The sequence below is a fragment of the Piliocolobus tephrosceles genome, chromosome 9, assembly GCF_002776525.5.
Source record: "Piliocolobus tephrosceles isolate RC106 chromosome 9, ASM277652v3, whole genome shotgun sequence".
Taxonomy (NCBI): domain Eukaryota; kingdom Metazoa; phylum Chordata; class Mammalia; order Primates; family Cercopithecidae; genus Piliocolobus; species Piliocolobus tephrosceles.
Genome location: NC_045442.1, coordinates 7,509,634 through 7,531,650, shown reverse-complemented (window position 1 = coordinate 7,531,650; position 22,017 = coordinate 7,509,634). Strand labels below are relative to the sequence as shown.

General features: G+C 41.6%; 1 protein-coding gene across 5 annotated transcripts in view; it reads right to left on the bottom strand.

Moving 5' to 3' along the window:
* ADAM12 (ADAM metallopeptidase domain 12) overlaps positions 1-22,017 on the bottom strand; it is a 370,747-nt gene that overhangs the window by 251,947 nt on the left and 96,783 nt on the right. For all 5 annotated transcript variants that reach the window (XM_023224458.3, XM_023224459.3, XM_023224460.3 and 2 more), the window contains exon 3: positions 13,604-13,677. In XM_023224458.3, coding sequence (XP_023080226.2) covers positions 13,604-13,677 — 74 coding nt within the window. The remainder of the gene's footprint in view (positions 1-13,603; positions 13,678-22,017) is intronic.

The following is a 22,017-nucleotide window of genomic DNA, read 5'->3' as shown; positions in this document are numbered from 1 at the left end:
AACCAATAATTGATGAGGGAAAGTTCTTCTCTATAGGAGCATTTCAGCTAATAAAAGAAGAAAGAATGATAGAATACTGCAATTTTGCAAGACCCAAGGAAAGAACAGATGCAGGCACTGATCGTTAATGACCACTGAACCTGGTGGCTGAAGGCTCAGGCAGAGCTTTCTAATGGAAGCTTCAGAGTGACCCCAGACTCAGTGATCAACCTGTCATCACAAGACAATCAGAGGTCACAGAACTACTGACATGGCACAAGAGAAGAACAAGGACCACCTGCAATGTCATCCTGCCTAAACCCAGTACCTCCATCTCTACAAGCCCATACACTGAATTACCAGTAAACAGAAAACACAGGGCCCAGAGGAACAGGCTAGACAGCACCAAGAGGATGAAATCAGCAAATTGAGAGTGTGGAAAATTCTACTGAGTAAAAATCCGGTTTCATTTTTCAGGACTGCAAGATTTTAATTGCAAGAATTAAAAGGAAGGATAGGAAACCTATATATTAAAAGAGACATTAAAAATATAGCAGACAAATACAATGTGGGGACTGTGTTTATATCCTGGTTCAAGCAATGCAACTGCCAAGAAAAAAAATTAAGAGACATATATAAAATCTGGGAAACACGAATACTGGCTGGGCATTTGATAGTATTAAGAAATCATTATCTTTTAGGTGTGATAAAAATAATTCTTTTTTTTTTTTTTTTAGCAATACATACGTCAGAATTTGCAGGTGAAATGATGTGATGCCTGGAGGTGGGAGAGTCCGACAATTGCATGGTAATTGTTGCACACAGGCTACGGGTACATAGCAATTAACTGTTGCATGCACTTCACCTAATCTGTAGCCAGGCCAGCCAAACAGGTGGCCCCTGGGCTCCACAGGCCTACAGAATTGCACTGTACCTTCTGGCCCACCTTCATCCACAGCACACAGGTGACTTGGGGGCTCTCCCATTGCTGATGCCAGGGTGAGTGGAAATGGGGGTATCCAAACCTTCAGGTGATAAGAGCAGCAGGTGCAGGGTAGGACGAGGCAGGGTACTGGGATTGACCTGTCTGACCATCACAGTGAAGGAAGAAGAGAAAGATGGGTGAGGAGAGTGGAATAGGGGCAGTCACCAGAAGCTGGTTGCAGGAGGGGAGATGATGAGACCTGAGTATGTGATTCCTGTTCCTACAGACAGAGGTGGCCAGGATGAGGAGGGAGATCATGGGAGAGCAATGGCAGCAGAGCAGCACACACGCTGTGAATGGCAGTGCAGTGTCAAGCACACTGAATACCACATCCCTTATGTATTAGTCTGTTCTTGCAGTGTTACAAAGAAATGCCTGAGCCTGGGTAATTTATGAAGATAAGAAGTTTAATTGGCTCACGGTTCTGCAAGCTGTACAAGAAGCATGACAGCTTCTGCTCGGCTTCTGGGGAGGCCTCAGGGAGCTTTCAATCGTGGTGGATGGCAAAGTGGGAGCAAGCATCTCACATGGCCAGAGCAAGAGGAAGAGAGAGAGGTGGGAGGTGCCACATGCTTCTAAACAACCAGATCTCGTGAGAGGTCTACCACGAGAACAGTGCTAGGGGGATGGTGCTAAACCACGCATGAGAAACCGCTTCCAAGATCCAATCACTTCCCACCAGGCTCCACCTCCAACACTGGGGATTACAACTGAACAGGAGATTTAGTGGGACACAGATCCAAACCATATCACTGCGCTCTCCTAACCGCCTGGGAGGAAGGCCTTACTCTCCATTTTAGAATGGAGGAGCTGAGGTGGCTTGTCTCCAAGCAGCCTGATACCCAAATCCAGATCCTAACACTGTTGATCATCTCCTCTGATAGGGATATGGAAGCAGCTCTAGAAAGAGTTCAGGAAAGTCAGATTGGGTTTTGTGAGTTGAATCACAGTTACACCCTTATTCATTAGCTCAGAACAGTCACCTCAATCAGTGGTCCCCAAACTTTTTGGCACCTGAGACCGATTTCATGGAAGACAATGTTTCCATGGACCAGGGGTGGGGGCGGGGATGGTTTCAGGAGGATTCAAGCACATTCCATTTATTGTGCACTTTATTTCTATTATTATTACATTGTAATATATAATTAAATAATTATACAACTCACCATCATGTAGAATCAGTGGGAGCCCTGAGTTGCTTTTTCTGCAACTAGACAGTCCCATCTGGGGATGACGGGAGACAGTGACAGATCATCAGGCATTAGATTCTCATAAGGAGTGTGTAGCCTAGATCCCTCACATGTGCAGTTCCCAAGAGGGTTTGCTTCTGTGAGAATCTAATGCTGCCACTGATCTGACAGGAGGCAGAGCTCAGGCGGTAATTTGAGTGATAGGGAATGGCCATAAATACAGATGAAAGTTCACTCACTCATCAGATGCTCTTCCCCTGCTGTGTGGCCCAGTTCCTAAGGGTTGGGAAGAGCACGTCAGAGAGGGTGTTGGGGACCCCTAGCCTAAATGGAGCTGGAGGATTGTGATTCTCCTAGAGGTACCAAAAAGAGCGGCGGTGGGGCGGGGATTTAGAAGAAACTACCACCGTCCTCCTCTACACTATGTACCCTCATGGAGGAGGACAGGGAGGGAAACCTTTTGTTAGATGATAAAAACATACCAGGAGCCCAGCTTTGTTTTTTAACTGGGGCAAAATATACATAACATAAAATTTATAATTTTAATCATTTGTAATTGCATAATTCAATGGCATTAAGCACATCCATGATTTTATGCAACCATCACTGCCATCCATCTCCATAATTCTTTCACACTCCCAAACAGAATCTTTGCCCACCAAACTCCTCACTACCTAACCCTCCAGTCCCTGGTAACCACCATTCTACTTTCTGTTTCTATGATTTTGCCTGTTCGAATTTTGCCTATTTGAAGTATACCCCACGTAAATAGAATCGCATGATATTTGTCCTTTTGTGTCTTCTAAGTTCATGTGATGGCATGTGTCAGAATGTCATTCCTTTTCAGGGCTGAATAAAATTTCATTTTATGTATGCCACATTTTGTGTACTGACTCATCTGTTGACAAACACTAGGGCTGTTCCCACCTTTTGGCCATTGTGAATGTTGCTGCTATGAAGGTGGGTATACAAATCTCTCTGTAAGCGCCCGACGAAGTCCAGCTTTTTAATGATGACATTACCTGTGATGAGGAATAAAGGCATGCCACATACTCTCAGCATGCAACAAATGAGCTATTGGTAAGTAGGGTTATATTGCAGCTCTTTATCGTCACTAATAAACTATGAAAACAATATGAGAAACCAGTAAGAAGGCCTCAAGAAACAGAGCTGTTACTGTCAATTGAAGTTTTCCCATGCACGCTATGAAACATGGCCAGTCACAGACAGGGCTCAACTCCACTCAAGATAATGAGTTTGAAGTAAACACATCTGAAAACCGTAATCTAGGATTTTGGCTTGCTGGGGCATGATACTGTAAGAATGTAGCAGAATCTGTGTTTACGAACTCAGCAAAATTTTGTCAAAGAGTTACAGGAAAGGGTTCCCGATCCAAACCCCAAGAGGGGGTTCTTGGATCTTGTGCAAGAAAGAATTCAGGGTGAGTCCACAGTGCAAAGCAAAAGCAAATTTATTAAGAAAGTAAAGGAATAAGAGAATGGCTACTCCATAGACACAGCATCCCTGAGAACCGCTGGTTGTCCATTTTTATGGTTATTTCTTGATGATAGGCTAAACAAGAGGTGGATTATTCATGCCTCCCCTTTTTAGACCATATAGGGTAACTTCCTGATGTTGCCATGGTATTTGTAAACTGTCATGGCGCTGACGGGAGTGTAGCAGTGAGGATGACTAGGGGTCACTCTCGTGACCATTTTAGTTTTGGTGGGTTTTAGCCAGTTTCTTTACTGCAAGCTGTTTTATCAGCAAGGTCTTTATGATCTGTATTTTGTGCCAACCTCCTATCTCATCCTGTGACTTAGAATGCCTTCACTGTCTAGGAAGGCAGCCCAGTAGGTTTCAGTCTCATTTTACCCAGCTCCTATTCAAGATGGAGTTGCTCTGGTTCAAACGCCTCTAACAAAACTTTCAAGCTTTCCAGAGAGTTAGTTTTATTGTCGTAAGCAATCAATGAAAGCATCGTGGTCTTTCTTTTGAGGACACAACAACTAGAAGAAGTCCAGAAGAGATGGGCCATAACGACCCCAGCCTGCACAGTGTCTGCACGTAACCATCCTGGCCGCACCAGGAGAGGGAAGATGCAATGACAGCCACTAAGATGGCATCGGCCTCTCCAATGTCAGAGACCTCCTGGGAAGAGCCAGGACAGCCATTACTGTCCTTTTGGGATGCGGAGTTGGGGAAAGGAGCTTAAAGCCACAGCAGAATTTTCATCAGAAAACCCTGAGTCTGCAGCGTCAGAAGGGAAGGAGCGCAGGGATGTAATGAAATGCGGAACTCCACCTCCATCTCAAATGCCCTTTCTCATTCTACCAACTTCAAAGAGTTCACTCAAGGACACCATGCTCTCAAATGACAACCCAGAGGGGCCTGTTTTAAAAAGGTTGATCTTAACCAGTTTAGGCACTTTCAAGTTAACTCGGGTTGAGGAACAAAAAGCTCTAAAAATGGTGTTCTGACCTTTTTCAGTGTCTGTACAACTTCAAAGAATAAAATGAGGGGAGAAGCTCAAGGGAATTTAGCTCTTATTCAGGAAACAAAATTTAGCTCAATTAAAAAGATCTTAAATGTTAAGGCTGAGAGATTTTAACTTAAATCTGAAGGAGTTTGGTCTAGTTAGCCTGCTGAAGTGCGTGTAGCTTGAGTCAATTCCCTGAGTCTATAGTCATGCTTAGAGAATTTTCAACTGCACCATCAGCCTTTCATCAAAGTGGGCAGAGATGACCCCTCTAGTAGCACCTGATTCTCCAAGGCAGGGGATGGGCCTTTTTACGCTGCAGGCATTAGGCAAGCTGAAGAGGTGTGGTCACTCCCTGTAGGAAAGAATATTCCTGTGGGCGATGCATCAGCTATGACAGATACCCCGAAGTCTCACAGAAGGATTCAATGGGCTGGAATTTCCCTGCTGGCCCCGATGCTGTCCAACAGAACTTTCCGTGATATTGGAAACGTCCGTCTAGCCACACGTGGCTATTGAACACTTGAACTGTGGCTAGTTTGACCAAGGAACTAAAATTTTAATTTTATTTAAATTAAACTTAATTTAAATAGCCACATGTGGCTAGTGGCTCTCCAAGTAAAGCGTGAATATAACTCCTAGCAGAATGCGTTAAAAATATAGACCCTCAGGCCCTATAGCTGGGGATTCTGGTTCAATAGCAGTGGGGCCAGGCATTGCCCTTTTAACAAGCTCTCCAGGTGGTCCTGATGCTGGTGGTCTTGAAGCAATGCTCTAGACTTCAAGGAGGGCAGGAGTCCACGTGTGGGGAACACCCACTGCATGGAGACAGACTATAGGAAGGATATGGAATACGGCCTGGGAGTGAGCCTAGAGGCCAGAGGCTCACCCACTAGGTTCCAGCTTAGAATTCAGTGGAGCACTGACATTGCCTTGGGTTGTGACAGCTATTCGGATACTGTCAGGGCCACAGTTGATGCCTCTCCATGTTCTACCCACTGCCGGCTCCTGATCTCCAGCTCATAGCTGCCAGCCACTGGTCAGCTGCAAACATCCATGAACACCCCCCCCTTCAAAAATGCCATGCCCAGTTCTACAAGGGCCCTCCACAGGTCACCTCCAGACTGAATTCTGTGAAACCCAATATTCAGCCCCTCCCAGACTCTCAGGACCATGCCTACTATGACCCACATCTTTGTGTCTCTGGTCACTGCTCAAAGGGCAAGTTCTTGGTCCTTTTCCAGGGTTCTCTATTCTGATCAAAGGCATCACTGTTCTCCTAGCATCTCAGGTAAGAATTGTATGTCTTCCTTTCCAAATCCCACATATTCCATCATCCATCAGATTCTGTCAATTCTGCCTAATTAACATTTCTTAACTACTTACTCCTTCCCACCGATACTCTCTTGGCTCAAGCCATCATCAGCTCTCCCTGGACAGCAGCAATATGCAGCTCTGAACCACACCCATTCTACCCTCCCAGCTAGTTTTCACAGGCAGCCAGGTGGTCTTTAAAAGACTGAATTTTTGGTGGGGAGCAGTAGTTCATGCCTTTGGGAGGCTGAGGTGGGCATACTGCTTGAGGCCAGGAGCTCAAGACTGGTCTGGGCAACATGGTGAAACCCAGTCTCTACAAAAAATAGAAAAATTAGCTGGATATTGCAGTACATTCCTATAGTCCCAACTACTAGGGAGGCTGAGGTGGGAGGATCACCTGAGACCAGAGCAGTTGAGGCTGCAGTGAGCCATGATTGCACCACTGCACTCCAGCCTAGGCGACAGAGTGAGACCCTGTCTCAAACATATGAAAAGCAGAATCTTATCATGTCGTTGTCCTGCCTACAGGCCTTTTCTTCCATGGTGTGCCACTGTATTTCGGAATAAAGTCAAGATCCTTATCAGGGCACACAAACCCCTGTATGGCCTGGCTTCCTCTGTCTCTCTCTTTCTTGGTCATCAGTACAAAGATCTTCTAGAATCTGAGAAGCTGGACGTTTACTTCTGCTCTTCTTTCTCTCTCTACCTCCTGCCCTCCTTGACTGGGCTCTTCCCTGTGTGTGCACAGCTTAAAAGCTGCTTCATTCTACATCTTCCCTCCCCAGACCAGGTGCTGGACTCATACCTTCCCCTCCCGAGCACTGAGCACTGCAGTCACCCAGTTACTGTTTATGTAATGATCTGCTTAGTGTTGGGCTCCTTGACTAAATTCTAAGAAGACAAGAAGTTTATCTTATTCACTACTCTCCCTCCAGGGTCAATTACACTGTCTGGTATTAAACACGTATTTGTGATATTTGTGAATAAATGACCAGGTGAAGAAGTAAAAGAGTAAGTGATTTAACACATCAACAAAAATTATTAAAGATAATTAATATGGCAGATGATAATCATTAAAGATGGCAGATTAGGCCAACACTTTCCAACATGACCTCTGACATCATCAGAAGAGCTGAGAACTGTTGATATGATTTTTACAACTTTTGATCTTGAGGGACATGAGCAAGTACACTGTCTTAATTAGCTTTATTAATTATTAATGTTTAGTAAGGATAATTATAATATAGTAATAAAGATTCCAATAAAGATCTGTGAATCTGAGAGCTGGAAACATGAGACTATAATTTCTGAGATATGGTTCTATTGACATTTGTTTAATCACTAATTAGAACCACGAGGCAGTTTAGAACTCCCCATTCCTAAGGACAGGCTGCAGGGAAGGGGTGTGATGTCCACCCAGCAAGTCACTGCTGGTCCAGGTGCTGTTGGTCTGTGTTCTCTGAGGGAGGGCCCGGGCCACATGCTGCCTCCAAAGGAACCCCTCAGGCCATGGTCAGCATTAGCAATGTCTTTCATCTGTGAGTGGATCTACAACGGCTTCCTAGGACTCTACAAGAAATCTAGAAAACTTGTTCTCTTGGGTTGGGACAATGTGGATGAAACTATTCTTCCTCACATGCTCAAAGATGGTGGACTGGGCCAACAGGCTCCAACACGACCTCTGACATCAGCAGAGCTGACAACTGCTGGCATGACTTTTACAACTTTTCATCTTCTGGGGTGTGAACAAGCACACTGGGTTTGGAACAGTGATCTCCTAGCAATAAATGGGATTGCCTTTCTCGGGGGCTGTGCAGATTGTCCTCAGATCCTGTAATCCAAAGTTGAGCTCAATGCTTTAATGACTGATGAAAGAATATCTAATGTGCCAGTATCTTGATTAACAGAAACTGGACAGAACAGGCACAATCAGTGAAGAAAAACTCTGTCCGCCATTTGGTCTTTATGAACAGATCACAGGAAAGGGAACTGTGACCCTGAAGGAGCCAAATGCTTTCTCCAAGGAATTGTTCATGTTCCGTGTGTACAACAACAGGGCTGTGGCAAGGGCTTCCGCTGGTCTGCCCAGTATATTGACTGATGTTTGGACAGTGAAAATAAGTTTAACTTCTTTTTAAAAAAAAAAAAAAAAAAAAGTGGTGGGTGGGGAGGGGGGAAACAGTCTAGGCTTCTTCTACAAGAGAAGGAAAAAAGAAAGAATTGCACTCTACACTCAAAGATTTTAAAAGTCCAATCCCTGGGCATGTCAAGATTCTAAAGGTAAGAACCCTACAGCAGCTGGATCTCAAAGGACCAGCCCGGCGCATGTGTTCCAGGTCTTGTGAGCATTGAGATGTTTGGCCATCACCAAGACTTAGAGGTAAAAAGTAGGCATAACCTGATTTCTATTAATTTAGAAACTCTGAAATAAAACATAATATAATTAAGTAAAATAATTAAGATTGCTGGATCCACAGAGAAATGTTATTGAGTCATTCAAACCTGATGATCAAAATTAATATGAGCTCTAATCTTCCCGCGCTGAACTGGACACAGATGCTTATTCCATTTTGCAGACAAGGAGGCCAAGGTGGGGAGATCGCTTGAGGCCATGAAGGAAGTAGAGAGAACATCAGCAGCTTGCTGTTGGGAGCAATGTTGCTTTCAAAGCCTGGGCTCCTAACTCCAAATCATGTATTCCTTTCTGGAAGCTTTTCTCCTTGAATTCTTTCTCACCCCACCCAGGTGACCTTCGACCTCCTAGGAACTCACTTCCGGCTTGGTCCAGGTTGTCCAGGCTCTCCACTCATTTGAGGAGCGCTTATCGAGTGCCTACGATGAGTCACGCTGTGTGGGAGGTGGTCAGGGAGGATATTAAGACCCTACCCCTCACTGTAAAGATGTCATGGTTGGTGGAGGAGGAAAGGAAAGGAACACCCAATGGTGGAAATGAGAACAAAGCAGCAGGTGGCTCTCTGATGTCAGGCTTGGAGCAGTGAAGGATGCAGGGTTTTGCCTGTGCCCCGCCCTGTGTAGCAGAGGGATGACCTCCCCTGTCTAGGACCCACCATGTATACCCCCACACGCTCAGGCAGCAGTCACCTTTTTAGCAGCCATGTTGCCTCAGGGGCTTCTTTTGAGTATGCAGGTCTCATTCACGAGAACCACTAACAAATTTCCTTCTAAACTTGCAACGTTCATTTTTTTTTAACCCAAGTGTAGGATTTTACATTTATCCCCATTAAATCTCATCTTGTTAGTTTTGGCCCATTGATCCAAACTGCTGAAATCCTCATGATCCAGATTTTGCCATGACAAGCACAGTTATGTCCCCCAGCTCTGTATTGCCAGGAAATGTGATCAGAGCACCTTTTATGTCTTCATCGCGATGGCCCATGAAACTGTGGGCCAGGACAAGGCCATGCACACAACCCTAAGGCCATCGGCAGCAACCTCAGTCCCCCTCTTCAACACAGGTTGGGTCAATGGGAACAATGGCCTAATATCCTCTGTATGGTGATTCAGCCAACTAAACCATCTAATGCCATCTCCCCACTGGTTACATTTCTCCATTCTGTATCATGATATTCTGAGAGATGATCTAAGATAAATGCCTTTCCAAATATTTATACCCCATGTTTGGCCATTTTAAAATGCCCTTTCTGTTATTGTTTTAGAGTGAATACCAATTAAAGTTGCCCCGTAAGAGATGTCCGGAATCGTTTTAGACAAAATAAGTCAGTGCTGAAGTTATTCTATCCCAGAGATACCCCAAACATAAATTCAGAGGGCTATGGACTTCCCATGGCAACTGCCTTCAATCAGCGATGGGAACAGAGTTTGAAGGCATGCTGGGATTGAGAGATGGGGGAACGTGATCTACTGTCATCACTCTTCATTATCCTAAACTGGAAAAACTGATGTTGAAGCTGGCCAGCCTGTCCAATAAAACATTTTGATCAAAGATATAGTTTCACAGAATATCTGTGTAAGGGATGGCCTGAGAGTCCACGGGGATCTAGCCGAGTTAGGAAAGTTATCAACCTGGTTTCTGCAGGTCCATAGGCAGACAGCAATATTGTGAAAAATGCTTCTCAGGGGAAGCTTTGTGTTTCTTTAAACATTCAATTACAGCTACACAAATACAGATTTTAAGCATCCAGTCTTTTCATAAATTAGGGATGTTAGAAGGCAAATAAAAGAGATTGCTTGAAAAACTATTTAATAAAAATTCAGCCCTGTGCCATGAAGAATCGGTTTACCACAGAAGCATTTTGAGTAGGGTTAATTAGATGACTCTCAGCATTAGCTACAGATTTAAAGGAATAGGACCGCTTTAATTTAGGTTGTGGTTTCTAAGCAGGTTTTTCAATTATAGCAAACTTCTGGATATTTAAAGACCCAATATTCAATGAGTAGGTATTTTTTTGCTCTTTAAAAGTCACCAGAGGCCTTCCAGAGGCCTTTCAGAATAACCTTTATCATTTTCTTTTTAGGAATAATAGATACGTTAGCATTCTTCTTTTCAACCATTATCAAGTTTTTAAGATAGGTTTTTTTTTCCTTCAAAAGAAAAATATTTTTTCCTAATTTTAAAATATTTTATTTTGTGAAACATTAATACAATAAAGAAAGTAAATATCTTCTATAATCTTCCTACTCAGAGATACATGTCATGTGTATAATTTTAAAATAAAAATTGAATACTATGTAAACTATTTTCATTTTTTAAAAATAAACACTAGCAGAAACAACTATTTTCTAACATGCTAGTTACATTGATTATATCATAAATTTTTTTATAATAACAGTCTCATCATTTAAAACTGTTGTACGGTATCCTGTTTCGTAGCTGATAATTGAATCAGTCTCCTATTGACGTACTTTTAGGTAAAACATCTTTAAGCACAGGGCTGACTCTGGGGCTGAAGGTGTTGGAGCAGTGTACTGACCAGCCTGCCTTCTGATTGGTCAGATTGGTCAGCTGTTCATCCTGATTGGTCAGGGCCTTTATTGTACTCATTGTCAAACATGTAAATGGCCTCTGCTTATGTTTTTATCTCTGGTTTCTTATAGTTTCATTTGTAAAAACTCTCTGACTCAAATCTATTGGGCCAATGGCTAAGCAAATTAAAAATTCTATTATATACTAAATGATTGATTGCCTTTAGCATCTAATAGCCTTACACACTAGTAGAGCACAAGCATTTCAGCCTGCTTGATTTTTTTTTGTTTTTAGTATTCATTGCATCCAAGGTATAGTTAATTCGGAATAGATATGTAACCTTTTGCAAAAAAAAATTGTTACACTGAAGTATTTTTGGTAATGCATCAGTGAAATAGTAATATTGGCGCCCTCTTATTATGAAAATGTTACTTTTAATATAAAGGAATTTCTAAAATTGGTACAAGTAATACAATTAAAATTATAGAATATCATAGGAACATATGAAACATTTTCTATATAGTTTTGAAAATGCAATCTGACAGTGAGGTTGCAAAGAGAGGAATAAATTAAAAAGAAAGTTTTATGTTTTCAACTTTTATAATTTTGAGATTATCTTGTGAAAGACTCAGAATTGAAAGGCAGCAAATTAAGTCACCTTTTAAAATGATACTTATACAAATTAGCTACTATCTAGCAGTGAACATGTATTATAGTATCCGCAGTAATGGAAGGTAAATCATTTTCAGAGGGAACCATGGATAAGGCTATTAAGTCACTTTACAAACTCAGAGAACCAGATGGGCTCTAAGAAATTATTTCTCTATGGAAATGTATGTCCATTATGAAGCTAAATGAAGTAGTAGGATACAAAATTGCATATAGACTACGATATCAACTAAGAAGAAAAAGAAGCAAAGGCTTATTTATAAGAAAAAAAAATCCATCTATATAATTCACCAGAATCTTAAACAGGATTGTGTTTGGTGGTAAAAGTACTTTTTTAAAAAAAATTAGGGTTATTTGTTCCTTTCCTGCCTATGATGTTCAGTTTTCTTCACTGGGTATGTATATTATTTTCATAGTAAAAACAACTTAAGGTTTTTATGAGGTCGATTTTTGCTTCTCTACCTGCAGTCGTAAGGCTCCATAAAACGTTCAGGATTAGCCTCCCCTCATACTGTGCACCACGTTTCTTCCAACAGTCTAACAATGGGAGCAGGTGCAATAAAGAACACTCCTAAATCCAACTGCCCACCACAACAACCCTATTGAGAAAATGCATCACCACCAGAAGGCTTATATTCTTTTGATCTTTCAGGGAATGCCTAGCTTCTTCCACTGAGATATTTTCCAAACCGTACCTAAAAATGTACAAAAATGTGTACCCCTCGATATTCTTATGTAAAGAAATAGAGTATGAAAATACGTACTTTGCTAAGGGAGATGGATCAAAAGCAATGTACAGTTTTCTCTTCAGATTCCTGATTATATAATATATGTGCCTGAACCTGTATTTTAAGATCAAGTCACAAGAAAAGCTAAAAACACCTCATTTCTTGTTTCCAAAGCTTCTGATCTATTTAATGGTGAGCAGTAAGCATGTAAGAAAAAAATACAAAGAGGCAGGTTGCAGATCCCAGGGAGCAGGTAGTGTGATTTTATATACATTTTTATATATTTTGGCATTAGACACTGAACATTCGGGCTGGCTGTTGATTGAGTATGTCTTTCATCTGACTTGCTTAAAACACTCAAATCAAAGCACCAACACAAGTAAATGATCTGACTTGTTTAAAGGACGATATTGAGTCAGGTTCTGGGACTCCACGTCCCTGACAGAACTCATCCCAGTGAGGTTCTGCGACCTCTACTCTTGTTTCAGAAAAAATCAGCATCCGGCTGATGGGTGAGGAACAGGAACCAGTACTTTTGGAAGAGAGAAACTGCTATTTTGACCAAGCAGGACTTGGAAAACTGACTTCTATCTTATTAGTAGAACGAATGAGCTCTTCTTTTATGGTACAAATTAAATAGAATATTAAGGAGTCCTTTAAATCTGAGGAATCTGTGGGGATAGCCAGGGTATAAAGAATAAGAAAACGAGTTGTTTTACTTATGGTTGGAGGCAGACAAAGTTTTCTGCTAGTAAGGCACACAAAATATATAATCGTATCCAAGTGGCCCAGAAGAAGCTATAATGCCATTTTCTGGAAATTTTTCCATAAAAGGACCAATTTTTAAAAATAAGAAGATGAAAGAAATAGTCCAAACCACTGGAGATAAGCATTGAAAGATAAAATGAACTCTTGGTATTTCTCAGGGAGAAGATAATTTCTATCAGTTTGAAGCTGTTTCCCCTAATATAATCCAGGAGTTGTCAAAAGTTGATTAATTATGAAACTCTGTTATTTGAACAGTACAGGGATGCTTAAGTTAGATCTTTGAACAACCAGGCTCTGAAAAAAATAAAACATCAGAACTATGAAAAAATAGTGTTGAGTTATAAAGTTCCTTTACAGAGTGATAAAATTATTTTTCCATTAGATAATTGTTTTAAAGTTAATTCTCGCCTCAAATCCAAATTTGGATTACAAATCCATGCATTTCGTTCTTGTTTTCTAAACCCCAACATAAATCACAGAGCACTTTTCTGTCCATGGTGTCTTAACTTTCTCCTATCAAGCAATAAACAAGAATTAACTTACTCATTTCTTTCCAGATTTATGATCAGTTCTTTGCTTTCCAGTTGTATTCGAATATTCAGCACTTCTGGATGATTCTGAAAGATAAACAAGAGAAGTCAGTTGAAAAACACTTGGCTTTGACTTACAAATAGCTGAATAAGACCCACAGGAGTAGTCAATTGAGGGAATAAATGATGCGGTCAACCTAAGAAAGAGCCAAATGCCATCACAACACAGCGTATAAACTAAGGTTTCTTAGCAGCTTAAAAAGAGCAGTGAAGGCCAGGCACTGGAGGATTGCTTGAGTCCAGGAGTTTGAGACCAGCCTAGGTGGGCAACACAGTGAGACCCTGTCTCTACAAAAAAATAAAAATTAAAAAAATATCAGAATATTAGTCAGGTGTGGTAGTTTGTGCCTGTGGTCCTAGCTACTTGGGTGGCTGAGGCGAGAGGATCACTTGAGCCCAGGAGTTCAGGCTGCAGTGAGCTATGGTCACGCTACTGCACTCCAGCCTGGGTGACAGAGTGAGACCCTGTCTCAAAAAAAGAAAACAAGCCTGTAATCCCAGCCCTTTGGGAGGCCGATGGGGTGGGGAGGTGGATCACCTGAGGTCAGAAGTTCAAGACCAGCATGGCCAAAATGGTGAAACCCCATCTCTACTAAAAATACAAAAAATTAGCCTGATGTGGTGGCACACCCCTGTAATCCCCGCTACTCAGGAGGTTGAAGCAGGAGAATCGCTTGAACCTGGGAGGCGGAGGTTGCAGTGAGCCAAGATCGCACCACCACACTCCAGCCTGGGCAACAAGAGCAAAACTTCATCTCAAAAAAAAAAAGAAGAGTGGAGGGAGAGGTGGGTCGGGACAGGCACCACAAACTCAAGGAGACCTCATTCTTTCTGGTCAGCACCACATGAGCGCGGAACGTGGAGACTCAGTCTTGCTGAGACATGATCACTGCCACATTCAGTTAGTGCTTCCTTCAGTTATGTTGACTTTGTCTGCCTTTGCTTTGTCAGTTATTTCAGTACTCAGCTTGTATAAAAGCTATGAGAATGAGAAGTTTAGACATAGTTTTCTAATATTTCATATTTGAAAGTCGGTCTTTTAACTCCAGAGCTCAAAAGATCTTTTCACAATATGTATAATGTTTCAGCTATACCATGACTTAATTAACCACATGCCACTACACTTTAAGATGAAATGGTCTGTGGGTTCCAAATATCCAACATGAAAATAGTTAGTTAAAATGAAACAGAATTTAAAGAAAACCCACAACAACTGAAAGTCACGTGAGTTTTGGGAAAAAAGGCGAAACATGCCTTAACTAAGGCCATATAACTGGGTTAGAATCAGAAAGGCTGAAACATCATTTGCTTTGTTTTTAGGGCAGCCCTTTGCATATCTTCTTGTAGTCTTTCTGTGTCTCCCATGGTAGCCATTAGCTGTGTATGGCTATTTAAGTTAATTAAAATGAAATGAAATTTAAAAATTAGTTCACAGTCATACTGGGTACATTTCAAGAATCAATAACTCAGTGTGGTAGGTGGCCACCACTGTGGGACAGCACAGATATAAAAGCATTTCCATCATCATGGAATGTTCTATTGGACAGCTCTGAGTCGGTGACAAAGACCTAAACTTACATCATCCAATTGCTTGCCTGAGGAACAGATTATTTTAAATTTCAGGGCCTTCGGGAGATAAAAATAGGTACAAACCCAAGGGTTTTTTCTTATGAGCTTCAAGGAGGTTCTTTCTCAATTGTCATTGAAGGATGACACTATTTTACATAGTTACTTAAACTTAAGAGTTAAATTGGTGAATTTCCAGATACATGAAATTCTTACGTATGTTTTCTGGGTTTACACAGGCCTTGTTTTTGATGTATTTACTCTAGCAAAAGACTACAAAAACACACCGAATTTATATATTTTGATACTGTCTGGTGTTTATAAGAACTGTATGCATTTCTGAGTGTTTACTCAAATTTGGAAATTAATTTTACTATTTGATCCTACATGCCAAGAAACATACACCATTTCTTTGTAGTGTAGGCTGTCAAAGTGTTCTTACACCCTTACAGGTATTTGCTTTCGAGTCCATCACAGGGACTCTTGCATATTTATCTATACTTGCTGACACCTGGGCTGAACCACGAACGCTTCTATAATGTTCTCTCCAGGGTTTGCAATACGTACTCATTAATTATATGTGTGAAAAACAAGATTATTAATTATATTTACAAAATATTAGAACAAAACATGTTCTCAATATTCTGTCCAAATGTGCCCAAACACCATATGTATGTATACATGTGTGTGTATAACTACATGTTTCATATGTATGTATATATACACAACTTAGTTACTTTAGTTACAAATTGTGTTTGCTTAAGATATCAATGCACAGATCACATACCTTAAATGGAAATCCAGAAAATTTTATATGTGAATAAAAATATATTATTTGCAACATCCCTTTTCCCCCAAAGAATTGAGGTAGTTTAAGCATTAACATTTGTAGTAATTCCACATAAAGTACTAGAAGTGTTATGGGAGTCCAATGTCAACATCTTGCAGAAGAATAGATTTTCCTTCAGGGAAGATCTTTATGTACATTAGTTGAGGTATGACTAGTAAAGGAGAAATCAATAGAGAGGGAGAACAGACAGCTATTTTAATTTAAGACCACTAATTGCCTTAGACTTCTTAAAAGCATGTATTCATTCCATTTTCTTTTGATTGTTACCTATTGGAGATGATGGAGTAATACTGGTAAAATATGGCATTCCTTTTCTTAAAAATGATATATTGATTACCCTAATGGAACTGTGTCTTTTATTGAATGCTTAAAGAAATGCACTTGCTGAATAAATCAATTAAATGCTAATCAATGGGCCAGAAATGTTTTGGCAGTAATTGTTGTTCTATTTTTTTTAAGTGGGAAAGTACATCCAAGAGTATATAAAATGTATAAGTACAATTTGGAAAACAATAGTAAAATAAACACCAGGGCACCTACTACCCAACTGAAAAAGCAGACTATTTCTATAATCTTAGAAGCCTCCTGTACTAGTTTGGTGGGGCTGTCATAACACATACCAGAGACCGTGTGGCTTAAACAACAGAAATTTATCTTCTTAGAACTTTGGAGCTAGATGTCCAAGATGAAGGCATTGGCAGGTTTGGTTTCCTCTGAGGCCTCTTTCCTTAGTTTTGAGACAGTTGCCTTCTTACTGTGTCCACAGATGGTCTTTTGTATGTCTGTGTCCTGATCTCTTCTTATAAGGACACCAGCCATATCAGATTAGGGGCCACACATATGACTTCATTTTACTTTAATTGTCTTTTTAAAGGGTCTGTCTCCAAATACAGTCACATTCTAAGGCACCGGGATTAGGATATCAATATAGGAATTTGCTGAGGGGAAGGGAGAGGCAATTCATCTCATACACCTCCTCATGCTAAATTCATTGTTACATTTCCCTTATTCCCAATCAGAGGTAATCATTATGCTGAAGTTTCTATTAATCATTATCTTGATTTCTTCTACAGTTTTATTTCTAATGTACATATTCCTAAGCGATACACTGTTTAGTTTTACCCAGTTTTGAACCTTATAAAAATGGCCTCATACTTTGTCCATTCTTCTATGACTGGACTGGTTTCTTTTACTTAATCTCATATCTGTTAGATTTATACATATGGTTGTTTATAGCTGTAGTTCATCTATTTTCATTGCTATATAGTATTCTATCGTAAAAACAATGTGTAAGTCCTTTCTTCTACAGGTGGACTTTGGCGTTCTTTCTGTCCACCCCTCTTTTTGCTCTTACAACGCTGTTATGCACATTCTTGTGTACATGTCCCCTACTACAGCAGTCCCCAACATTTTTGGCACCAGGAGCCGGTTTTGTGGAAGACAATTTTTCCAGGGAACTGGGGCTGGGGGTGGGGGATGGTTTCGGGATGATTCAAACACATTATTATTACTTACTGTGTACTTTATTTCTATTGCCATTACATTGTAATATATAATGAAATACAACTCACCATAATGTAGCATCAGTGAGAGCCCTGAGATTTTTTTTCTGCAATGAGATGGTGCCATCTGGGGGAGATGGAAGACAGTGACAGATCATCAGGCATTAGATTCTCATAAGGAACCCTCAACCTAGATCCCTCACGTACACAGTTCACATTAGGTTTTGTGCTCCTATGAGAACCCAGTGCCTCCGCTGATCTGATGGGAGGCGGAGCTTAGGCAGTGATGGGAGCAGTGGGGAGCGGCTGTAAATACATATGTAGCTTCTCAGCCTGCAGCTCACCTCACCTCCTGCTGTGTGGCTGGGTTCCTAGGCTACAGGGGTTGAGGACCCCTGCCTTGCTGGACAGATATGAGTTTCCCTGGCTAATCTGGGATGGAAACTCTGGGTGGTGTAGTTTGCACATGTTTGACTTTACCAGGGATCTTTAAATTGTTTTCCAAAGCACAAATGGGTTATAAATGTTTCCCTCATTCCATAGCCTCATGAATATCTGGCAAAAATTTTAAAAGGCAGGCAGCCCCATTCTGCTGACCGTGCAACTGCAGCTCACCCGGGTTTTCCTTTACGCCTCCCTCCTCAGTAGCGAGACAGAGCACCTTTGCTTATGTTTATGGAACATTTGATTTTCTTCTCCAGTGAAATACTTGCTCATGTTTTCTGACCATTTTCTTTCCTGCTTTCTTCCTCCTCCCTTTCTCTTGTCATTTTGAATCTGTAGATGCTTTTCTCTGTTCAATGTGTGATAAATATCTTCTCCCAGTTTGGGTTTTGTCTTTTCATCCTCTTGAATGTGTTCTCATGAACAGAATGCCTTAATTTTAATAAAATCCTTCATGGTTTAAAGTCTTTGTGCCTCATTTGAGAAATCCTTCCCTACTCCAAGATCAAAAAGCAGACTGCCCTATCTTCTAAATGTTTCATAATTTTGCCTTTCACATTTAAGTCCCATCCAGACTTGATTTTTGTGTCCAGTACACAGTAGGAGTCCAACTCTACTTTAGATGTGATTAACCAATTGTTCCAGCACCATTTGTTAAAAGTCCTTCCTGGCTGGGCACGGTGGCTCATTCCTGTAATCCCAGCACTTTAGGAGGCCGATGTAGGGGGGATCACCTGAGGTCAGGCCTTCGAGACCAGCCTGGCCAATATGGTGAAACCCTGTCTCCACTAAAAATACAAAAATTAGCTGGGTATGGTGGTGTGCTCCTGCAATCCCAGCTACTCGGGAGGCTGAGGCAGGAGAATCACTTGAATCTGGGAGGCGGAGATTGCAGTGAGCTGAGATCGCATCACTGCATTCCAGCATGGGTGACAGAGCAAGACCCCATCTCAAACAAACAAACAAACAAATAAACCTATCCTTCCACTGTATCTGTAGCAGCATGTGGAGATGCGTTTCTGAGCTAATGCCACGTGTCTCATTGTCTGTCCATGTACCAGTGCCACCCTGTGTTAATTACTACAGCTTTACTCTGAGTCCTGATGTTTGGCAGGGTGAGTCTTCTCACCTCCACTATCTCAGCACCCTAGGATTGCTCCACTGTCTTCTGTTTCTATCTCTTTTTAATAAAAATGAGGTCTCACTATGTTACTCAGACTGGTCTCAAACTCCTATCCTCGAGAAATCCTCCTGCCTCAGCCTCTCAAGTAGCTGGGACTACAGGCTCAAACCATCACGGATGACTTGGTTTCCATTCTGGTTGCTGAGAAGTCGGTCCTCAGCCTCCTTGGACAGGTGACCCATCTATTCTCTCCAGCTGCTTTTGTGACCTTTTTTCTTCCATGTTTGGCAACGTGACCATTGTATGTCTGAGTGTGAATTTTATTTGTTCACTTTGATTTGTCCTCCTTGGAGAAAGGATGATCTCTTACTCTCTTCATTCGGGTTTTTTTATTTCTTATTCACCCATACACACTTGTCTGTCTTCTGCAGCATTCGGCGCTCAATGGCAGACTAGAAAAAGTAGGTAGGGTTAAGGGTGTGACCCAAGACTGGAGACTGTGCAGGCCGAGAGTGGCCAAAGGCCAGGGGAGAATACAGGCTGGAGGGGAGCCAGCAGGTAAGAGGAGCTGGTAGGTGCTGGCCAAGAAAGGGTTACAGACTGAGAGACTGGACAGAGGTCTCTGGATGGACATTCCAGAGAGAAAGGGACCACTTCCTATGGGATGCTGGGCAGGAGAGAAGGAAAGGGTTCTGCAGCAAGAGAAGCATTATAATTTGGAGGTAAGTTCTCCTCAACAAAGGTGACAAAAAAAGTCATGGCATTGTTCAACAGCTTCCTGTTTCCTCCAAAGTCATAAGAAAATATCTTTTTAAGTTTGAAAGTTCAAGTGAATCGATTTATTTTTATCTACTGCACCGCCTCTTAGGCCATAAGGTACTGACATTTACTGATATCCCTACTTACCTATATGCATGCATGCAAGCGCATGAACACGCACTTTTGTGTGTAACAGTATTATAGTACCCGGGCTGATGTCCCAGTTTATTATAGAATTTTTCATGAAATAGCTCTAGCCCTTTGTACTTACACTTCACTTCCAATTCCATCCAGGAGTGAGATCTAAGTTCCCTCATTAGGGCATGAAGTCTGGGAGATAAACCCCAAGACTGATACTGCATATACCCCAAATCCCTCTTTCCTCCTAGGAGGGAAGCTTTGTCATTGGGCAAAACTTATCAGACACTCTACCCTCAATGCACATGCACTCGCATGTGCCTTCCTCACAGAAAGGCTTTTTTGGCGGACTCCCCCTGAGACGGCGAGCCCAGGAAAATCTGCAAAGACGGGTGCGGTCAGGACCCAGCTGCCCACCTCTAGGGCCCCCAGGTGCCTGTGTTCTCTCAGAGGTTTCCCACAGTGCACTTGGCCAGGACACCCCAGTGAACTGGCCGTACAAACAGACGTGCAGAAAAGTGATGATTGATTGATTGGCTGATTAGATTGATATCCCTTTTTTTTGGTGCTATCCATGTCGTGCTACCCTTCTTTAATGTGTGTGATTGGAGGCTGATCCAAACTTGACTTTAAATCATTTCACCCATGACGAACACAAAATACCTGGAGTCCATAAATGTAGCTTTGCATGGTTGTAGGGTGCTCATTATTTTCCCTGAAGGACGGGATGTCGTACAGCATCAGCTCTTTGGTGTTTTTCTCTCTTTAGAGAATAAGAAATTTTCAACAGCTTAGAAAAATCTGCCGTGATTCTGAGGGTGAATTAATGTGGCAGTGGAACGGCAGCAGGTCTGGCAGACAGGAGGGAATGACCATCCAAAAAGTAAGATTCGGGGTCAACGGCCAAGTCCACTCCCATCACAACTCTGAGGTTATCCTTCCATAGACCACGGTCAGCCACAGCCAAAGTCATTCATCTCAACCATCAATACTGGAAGCTCAGAGGGATCTAATTTTTCGAGCAGAACAACAAAATTAAAATATTGCATTCAAGGGAACTCTAAAATAACTAGATCCCTCTCCGGCACTAAATAAATGCTTCAGGCTACAGCCCTGGCATTCATGGGGCACGAGGGAGTCATTTATTGCTATGAATATTTAGAGGCAATCTTGATTACCACTTTAATATTAGTGTGCTAGTTCCACAGCCTGGAAGATATGCGCACTGTGGAATTTAGAGAGGACAAAATTGAATTAACTGCAGTATAACACAGTCAGGAATTAAGGCACTGCAGCATTATAATGGGGTGTCGCTGGATTGGGGCCTGTTTGTTATTACAAAAATAATGATAATGTTTATTCATGAGTTATTGACAATTATTCTGATGGATAATTAACCTTAGCAAACAACCTGTTAAAATGTAGCGGATGGCACGTATTATCCTTAGGTTTATAATGCAGTTGGAAGTTGTCTGTGTGTTAGAATGTTGGATTATTTTTAGCACAGGATCTTCTCACTGTGTTTCTGTCGCATGATAGAGTCTCGGTTTTTCAGTTCGCTTCTCCCTCCCTGCAGGAAAAGGCACAATCACATCACCTTTGGTCCTTGTGATGCTCTTAGCTCAAGTTCTTTGTCCCATTGCTACTGGTATGATTGCTAATCCTCAAGTTTGTAGCAAACATTTTAGATTTTCATTTTAGATTACTTTAGCTATAGCCAGAGCATCTTAAAGCCTTATTTATTCACTGAAATACTTCTGGTCTGCTTCTGTGCATCTGAATGCTATAGAATGACAGTCCACCAGGTGCGTGCATCTGTCTGAGGACAATGGTCAATTCTGAAGCAGACGACATTGCTCTGTTCCTTTCTCCAGCTTACTGTTGGGTTGGAAGAGGGAAGTGACAACATGACTTATCAGAAAGCAACCTGGAAAATAGTATGACATGGATTTCTCAAACTTAACACAGCTAAAATTCAGCTTTTA